The 8,955-nt window shown below is 41.2% G+C and overlaps 1 protein-coding gene across 1 annotated transcript in view; it reads left to right on the plus strand.

The window, feature by feature from the left end:
* Positions 1-1,785, plus strand: part of LOC103205809 (olfactory receptor 11H7-like) — a 5,167-nt gene extending 3,382 nt beyond the window's left edge. The window contains 2 exon segments of the mRNA XM_042782349.1: positions 765-928; positions 931-1,785. Coding sequence (XP_042638283.1) covers positions 765-928; positions 931-1,785 — 1,019 coding nt within the window.
* Positions 1,786-8,955: the final 7,170 nt, after the last annotated feature.

Consider the following 8,955-nt stretch of genomic DNA (forward strand, 5'->3'; position numbering starts at 1 on the left):
CAAAGTACTTAGATCACCCAGCAATCCACACTCACAAAAGTCAGTGCACTAAAAGGAACCAAAGTCATCCTTGTGTCTTCTTCCATCTCAGGGAGTGGCTGAGGCATCAGATATGGTCTGACTCTTCTAGATATTTGAGAAAAATAGTTTGGAACTAACTCTATCTGAGGCTGAAATCCAAAAGGAAATTGGGATTTTTTGTTTGTTTACTTCCTCTCTCCAACTTTCCTCCCTTCGCCCATTCCATCACTCATCTGTACCTTTAGATGAGGTCACAGAAAAAATTAAAACAGTAATAGGTTTGAATATCCTTATGGATTACTATCCTCATGGTATCACTAAGAAAAAGAAAATAAACTCTTCTCATGGAAATAGCTCCAAGAAAGAATATAAAATAACATGAAAGCACAAGTCATTCAATCTGTAAAAAGTCTCAGATTAAAATCTTTTGGAAAATTTGACGATGGGGTGCATAGCATCACGTTTTGATGTTAATAGCACTAACTGCTGTACATGAACAGCTTTCGCTGAAAAAGAAAATTAGGTCAAGACAAACAATTTTTACCTCTAATTCAAGATTTCTTCATGTCTGAAAAAAATGAAATGTAATTTTGTCCACTTTCACAGAAATTTTAAGTAGCCTGGAAGTGTATATTTACAAAGAATCAGAGCCCAAGGTCTCATTCAGAACAGGGAAGGATTTGTTCAAGACTTTTTTTAGAATATCCATGTTTGCCTGCATGAATCAAACTCTCTGTCCCAAGAAAAGCTTCAGGCTGCTTTAGCAGCGAAGTCAGTTGTCATTATCTATCTGTCTACTCTCCATAGTTTCGGGACCACGAATAAATCAGGAATCTCTACTGTAACACAGTTTGTCCTGCTGGGCTTTCCTGGTCCTTGGAAAATGCAGATCGTCCTTTTCTTGGTGATTTTTTTTTTATCTACATCTTGACTCTGACTGGGAATATGGCCATCATTTGTGCAATGAGATGGGACTCACGACTCCATACCCCTATGTACATGCTCCTAGCCAACTTCTCCTTCCTAGAGATCTGGTATGTGACCTGCACAGTTCCCAACATGCTGGTCAATTTTCTTTCCAAAACCAAGACCATTTCCTTCTCTGGCTGCTTCACTCAGTTCTACTTCTTCTTCTCCCTGGGCACAACTGAATGCTTCTTCCTCTGTCTCATGGCTTATGATCGGTACCTGGCCATCTGCTGCCCACTGCACTAACCGTCCATCATGACTGGGAGGCTCTGTGGCATTCTGGTGTCTCTTTGTTGGCTCATCGGTCTCCTTGGACATTTAATTCCCATTGTCTTCATTTCCCAACTCCCTTTCTGTGGTCCCAACATCATTGATCACTTCCTGTGTGATGGAGACCCACTGATGGCCCTTTCATGTGCCCCTAAACCCATCATAGATCATGTGTTCCATTCTGTGAGCTCTCTTATTATCATTCTCACCATTTCGTACATCCTTGGGTCCTACACCCTGGTGCTCAGAGCTGTGCTTCAAGTCCCTTCTTCTGTTGGACGGCGAAAGGCCTTCTCTACATGTGGATAGCACTTGGTGGTGTTATCTACGTTCTATGGAACCATAATGGTGATGTATGTGACTCCCACATCTGGCAATTCAATTGCTGTGCAGAAGATCTTCACACTGATATATTCTGTCGTGACACCAGTCTTAAACCCCATCATCTACAGCCTCTGCAACAAGAACATGAAATATGCCCTCTGTCACATTCTTTGTAGGATGAGAATTACCCAAAGTTCATGAATAAGCTTTGTATAACCCAATGAATCTATTATTGTAAGAGAATAACCCCCTCTCCAATTCAAACTGACTTTTCCTTATTCGTAACCATCACAGATCTTTTGTACAAAGCAAAATTCATCATGTGTTGATTGTATGTTGAGTGTCTTACAGTTCCAGAAATGTGTTTCCATAGGAAAAGAGATTATTCCCAACTAAAGTAACTCTAAATCTCTTAATATTTACTTTCAGGAAGGTTTTGATTTTTTAATGTTCATGTAACTTTAGAAAGAGAAATTAATCAAATTATTTTCTTACATGGCTTTCTATTATTTTTGGAAAAAAAAACATGTTAACAATATGATTGTTTTCTTATATTTTGGGCAGAAAATATGTCAATGTTGGACATAATAGGAGATTGTGAATTGGTGTCTCACAACTCTTAGCTCATTATCCTCATTGTTGTTGTTATGTGCTGTTGAGTCGGCCCCGACTCATAGCGACCCCTCCTTGGGTTTCCAAGGCAGTATTACTACGGAAGTAGATTGCCCCATCTTCCTTCTGAGGAGTGGCTGGTGGGTTTGAACCTCCTGTCTTCTGGTTAGCAGTCAAGTGCCTTAGGCACTATGCTACCAGAGCTCCCATTATCCTCATTAGCAGTGTACAAAGAGAGACCAGAAGTTTGATGGAGGTCATTATTGAGACTATCTGTGGTGAGAGTTATTAGTGTGCTATATGATTTCCCTAAGCAGTGAGTGGTACATCAAGGAAACCATTCAGAGGGTTTGATCTTGTTCCTTGGAGTCTGAGGGACACCAGGACTGTCCCTGGTTTCTATCTTAAAAAAAAAAAAAAAAAACGTGTAAAGTTTGTTGAGAAGCTGGCTCTGAGAGCAGAGCAGGGAGAGATGAGCTACAGTGGGAGAAAACAGAATCTCAGCAATAATAGGGCAAACATAGAATACCCACATCTGGCCTTGACTCCATGGAAGAGAACCAATTTGGGCCATCTTAAAAGTGACCCCACCCAAATTACTATCTGGAGAAGAAAGGCAAGACCAAAAGAGCTTGTGTGGAGTGAGTCGCCATAATCCAGGGATGAGGAGGAAGTCATAAGCAGCCAGTCAGGGAAGCACTGCTCACATCAAGGAGTTTCATTTGGGCCAGTTCTCACCCTCCTCCCCACAAAAATAAAAAGCAATACGTGAGAGAAACATCAACATTCGGACTTTTGTCACAGATGGAAGGCAACAGTACCTGGTTACAGATATTCCAGTCAAGGAAGAATGTCCAGGCTTTATTTCTCCCTCACCCCAAACCTAATTAACCAGCAGCAGCCTAGTGATGTGAGAGAGGGTGAGTAGAACAGCAGATGGAAAGAAGCACTACGGAGCAGTAATGAGGAATAAGTTTAATTTTGATAAAAATTACCATTTTAGTTTTAGACTACTGGACTTTCCAATATCTGGAGAAGGGAACCATATATTAATACTAACAGTCATCAGAACAGCTATCATACCTTCCCAAGATGCTATCTAGAAGTGGAAACAAATAGAACATCAGAAAATGCTTGTAGTAAACACGATTAGTGAAAATAAAGTTCCTTTCTGGCCGCACCCTACCAAGCCCATACCATCCAATGATATAGTTACAGCTGCTAATGTTTAAACATTGTTCGGGAGCTCTCGTGGGGTAGTGCCTACGGTATTTGACTGCTAACCAGAAGCCTGGCGATTCAAACCCACCAGCCACTCTCCTCAGAAGGAAGACTGGACACTTTACTTCTGTAGAGATACCCCCTCGGAAACCCAAGGAGGGTCACTAAGAGTCTAATCGACTCATTGGCAGTGAGTTTGGCTTTTGGTATACCTACGAGAGGAAGAAAACCATCACATTGGGGAACTCAGGGGTTCCTCCTTGGCTCTCCTGGGCAACAGGAGAGCGCCGCACTTCAGGGTGATATTGTTGTTGTTGTTTGCCGTCAAACCCGACTCATAGCGACCCCTCCTTGGGTTTCCGAGGCAGTATCACTACGGAAGTAGGATTGCCCAACCTTCCTTCCGAGGAGTGGCTGGTGGGTTTGAACCGCCAGCCGTCTGGTGAGCAGGCAAGTGTCTTAGCCACTGTGCTACCAGAGCTCCCTCAGGGTGATAGAGAGACCTAAAAAGGGTGAGAAAAGGAATCAGAAAACCTAAAAAGGGTGAGAAAAGGAATCAGAAATCTGGTTTAAAAAGGAGCTCTGGTAGCATAGTGCCTAAGGCACTTGACTGCTAACCAGACGGCTGGCAATTCAAACCCCCCAGCCACTCCTCGGAAGGAAGGTTGGGCAATCCTACTTCCGTAGTGATACTGCCTCGGAAACCCAAGGAGGGGTCGCTATGAGTCGGGGCCCACTCGACGGCACATAACAACAACAACAAAGACAAGATTGAACTATGCACCACAGTTTGACCCAAAGTCTGCCCTAGTGATTCAGACATTGAATTGAAGTCATTAACTGAAAGGACAGGAAATATTTTATATAGAACTTGGTAGCTTAAACGTGTCTTACTGCTGCAATGTTTAGATGTTAAATATGTAGCTTCTCCAATCAAACACCTCTTCTTTCGTTAAGATTCAACTCAGAAATCACTTCCACAGAAACCTTCCCAACACCTCAGGCTGGACTGTGCCTCTCCTTTTCGCATCAGATACATCAAGTGCTTGTTCCAATCACTGTACATATAGACTCTGGAGCGGAGTCTGTGCCCGCACCTCTTTCCTTAGACTATGAGCCCTTTGAGGACAGAACCAGTATCTTATCTTTTTATCCAAAGCATCTACCATGATCCCTACCTCATAGTAAGAACAAGGAAAAGAATCATTTGTAGAATTTGATGAATGAGCTAGTTTTTTAATTATGTGTTGCTGGAAGAGCTCTGGTAGCCTAGTGCCTAAGGCATTTGACTGCTAATCAGAAGGCTGGCGGTTCAAACCCACCAGCCGCTCCTCAGAAGGAAGGTTGAGCAATCTACTTCCGTAGTGATACTGCCTCAGAAACTCAAGGAGGGGTCACTATGAGTTGGGTCTGACTCCACAGCAGTGAGTTTAGGTTTTTTTGGTTTAGAATTGAATATATTGTAGTCAAAAAATCATTACGTGATTGCTTAGTTATTTTTAATATTTAAAAAACTTATGTTTTTAACCCCACATTATGATTTATATCTTATAAAAGTAGTACATGATTTGTATTATTTATTATATATACTTCTTCCCAGCCAATACTAGAGCTTTAGAATGCTTAAACTTTAGATACCAGTTGCATAAAGAATTACCCTCCTGAGCCTTCTCCTGTGCATCTCTACTTTTGTGTACTCTTAATAAAACTGTATTCAAAAAAAAAAAAGTAGTACGTACTTGTTACAATATTTTCAAGCAGTGCAAAAGTATAAATTAAATGTAAAATCTCCCTTTCTCCCTCTCCACAATCTCACTTCCTACAAATGACAACTTCCATAACAGATTTCTATGCATGCACAAGCCAGCAACTACATACAAATATAAAGGTTTTATTTTCTTTAAATGGATTATATTATACAGTCTATTCTGTAACTGTTCTTTAATTCTCTTAAAATTTTGTGAGCTTCTTTACAGGCCAATACAAATAGATACAGTATATCTCAGTCTTTTTCCGAGGTTGAATAATGTCCTGTTGTGTGAATTTAACCTAAAATATTTAATTATATTGTTTTAAAGTGCTTTCTTCTCACAGAGATTCAAGCTGTTAAAAGAAAAATTTCTGATGAACTGCTCCCTTGAAGATTAAAAACCAAATTAAAAAAACCCATAGCCATCAAGTGGATTGTGACTCACGGTGGCCCTATAGGACAGAGTAGAACTGCCCTATAGGATTTTCAAGGCTGTAAACCTTTATGGAAACAGACTGTCTCATCTTTCTCCTGCAGAGCAGCTAGTGAGTTTGAACCACCGACGTATATCAGCCAAATGCCTTAACCACTATCCCACCACAGTGCCTTAGGAGGACAGAGCAGGACCACAGAAAATCTGAATCTACTACTCCACTGGGACGAAGAAAAAAAAAAACTAAGAAATTTTTTAAAAGAAAGTTAAAAGGGGTTGATCACTGTGAAGGGTGAGTTTGTAAGTAAGGCCATTTAGCTTGGAAAATTCTTTTCTTATAAGGCCACCCAAATCCAGGGAGACCTAGGGGAAGGGAGAGGGGAGAGGAAGATACTTCTCTAGTACAAAAAAAAAAAAAAAAGTTGCTACCTATGGTAGTTCAGTTTGTGTGTCAGCTTGGCTGCGCCTGGTTGAGTGGCTGGGCAGCTGGATGTGGTATTCCCCATGAGGAGACTGGTAATCAACTCCACGGTGGAATCTACTGTGAGCAGCCTTTGGGTATGTGGTCTGCTTCTGGTATATAAGGAGAAGTTTTGGGAACGATCTTTAGCTTATGGCACCTTGAAACCTGCATGTAGCCATGTCGTTGTTCAGCAGCCTGCCATGCTCTGCCAACCCTGGGACTTACAATGGATTTGAATTAATGGCCTGCTGTGTGATTTGGTAATATTGGGACTGTGCCTTTTTACTTGTCAACCTTGAGCTTGACAGCCTCAGTAGCCAGCAGCTGTCTGAGTGAAGAAAAGCCTCTAGCTTCAGTGGGCCGGGAGCTGGAGGCAGAGCTGAAGCCCAAGGCTAAGGGGCTTTCACCCAGCCCCTAGAACCTGGCACTTTGAACTTGGACTCCTCGCCTCCAGAACTGTAAGAGAATAAACTCCTGTTTGTTGAGGCCATCCCATTTCTGGTATATTTCCTGTCAGAGTGGTACTAGGTAACCAGAACACTATCCAATAAATTCAAACTCATAGCAACATTATAGGACAGAGCAGAACTGCCCTATAGAGTTTCCAAGGCCATAATCTTTATAGAAGCAAACTGCCTCTTCTTCCTCCTGGAGCAGCTGGTGGGTTCAAACCATCGACCTTTCACTTAGCAGTTGAGCATTTAACCACCGTGTCAGCAGAGTACTTTTGCAATACCAAACCAAAAACCAAACTCACTGCCATCAAGTCAATTCCGACTCATAGCAACTCCCATTGGATTTCCAAGGCTGTAAATCTTTACAGAAGCAGACTGCCCAATCTTTCTTCTGCAGAGCACCTGGTGGATTTGAACCTCTGACCTTCAGGTTAGCAGCCAAATGCCTTTACCACTATACCACCAGAGCTCCTTTTTTCCAATAGAAAAGCCCTGAAATTTACCTAATATTTCCCCTGGCTTCTGTTTCCTTAACTCTAGACATACCCTGGGAGCTAATCTACAAAAACCTGGGCGAGTCTCCAGGGTTATAAAAAGGATGCACTCCAAGGGAAACTTAGGAGACCCATAGGACCATGTGGGGAGAGATACAGAGTTTTATCATAATCCCTGAGAGGAATCAGATTTAAAACTGCTACACCTGGTAAGCATCTAGCAACCTCCAAGAAAACAAGATTCTGGAGTCTGCAGAAAGGAATGAGGTGCAATAACATATGGGGTTTTCCTCATCACAGGCAATGAAAAGAAGATGCTTGATACTTAAGTTATGCTCGAGTCTACTGTGCCTGTCCCTCTCTCCAAGCTGAGCCAGAAAAGTCATCATTACATGTAAGAGAAAGAATGATTTTCATATTACAACTACTGCTGTGATATACTACCAAAAAAAAAACTGTTGCCATTGAGTCAATTCCAACTCATGTTGACCCCATGTGTTACAGAGCAGAACTACCACAGGATTTTCTTGGCTGTTATCTTTTCAGAAGCAGACCTCTAGGCCTTTCTTCCTTAGCACTGCTGGGTGGGTTCAAACTGCCAACATTTAGGTGAATAACAAAGAACAAACAGTGCAAACCTCTGTGATATGCTACAGAGTGCCTTTTACCATATCAATCTGATTATTACAGTTCCTCTGGAGAGACTCAAAGAAGGCAGTATGGTGGTACACTGCAAAAGTTTGTTATGTGAATACAAGACACTTATATTCATTGGGTAACCTTAGAAAAGTCACGTTCCCTCTCAGCGTCATTTGCAAAATGAACAGTTAGAATAGATCATCTTACTATTTTTTCCAATTCTATGATTTTCTATTATTATTGTTGTTGTATGCTGTAGAGTCGGACTTGACTCATAGAGACCCCTCCTTGGGTTTCCAAGGTAGTATCACTAGGGAAGTAGATTGCCCAACCTTCCTTCTGAGGAGTGGCTGGTGGGTTTGAACCGCCAGCCTTCTGGTTAGCAGTCAAGTGCCTTAGGCACTACACCGCCAGAGCTCCTAGGGATCATTTTTCTGAAAAGCAGCTCATTTTCTAGGAGTCATCAGGCTACCTAAGCAGAGCACAGTATGTCAGGTGAGGGATATTTGGGAGGAGGCTCTTTAATGAAGCACACACTCTTGGGGTGGCTGGACTAATTAATTGATGATTGGTTGGATGGTTTTTTGTAGTGGAAAGGAGTATATGAAAGATCTGGTTTGTAGCTCACTATAGTGACTTGTGAATCCCAAAAGCATGAGAAACAGTATGTTTGTGACATCAAATGGTTAATATCCCATTCCAATAACCTAACTAACTATTCCAAGATAGTAATTTTGGAGGCTTTAGAGGCTAGAGTTGTTAAAACACATATGTTTGTATATTTTATTTACTTATTTATTAAAATTTGTAAGTGTGCTGCTACTGAAAAGTACAGGCCTACCCAAATATTTGAAAATGTCTTTTCCTCTCTTTTAGAGAATGAAATAAATTCTACCACATAAAAATGCTGCCCCATTTGTTCATAGATTCCTTTAGAAAATTCCTTTATTTGTTTTAATCACCTAAAAATATTCACTAAATAAACTAAACTTTCATAGTAAAAACATAATTTTCTTTATTTCAACTAAGTAGAATCTGAATATGAAAAACTGGATAGATCTTTTATATGTGGAATGTAAAAAAATTAAATTAAAAACCTGAAAATAGCCACTTAAAGGGGGATCTGTGTAGGAGATCCTGGATAGAGAGGGAGAACAATGTGGAACGAAACTCAAAATCATTTAGAAAAAGAAAACAAAAAAAGGGGGAGGGGCAGGTTTGCTGGTCTGATAGAGCCTGGTGGAACCCCTGAGATTATGGCCCCTAGCTGCCCTTCAGGTCTGGAATTGAACCCACACCTGTGG

The sequence above is a fragment of the Orycteropus afer genome, unplaced genomic scaffold (assembly GCF_000298275.1).
Source record: "Orycteropus afer afer isolate SDZICR_OR568_19922 unplaced genomic scaffold, OryAfe1.0 scaffold00292, whole genome shotgun sequence".
Taxonomy (NCBI): domain Eukaryota; kingdom Metazoa; phylum Chordata; class Mammalia; order Tubulidentata; family Orycteropodidae; genus Orycteropus; species Orycteropus afer.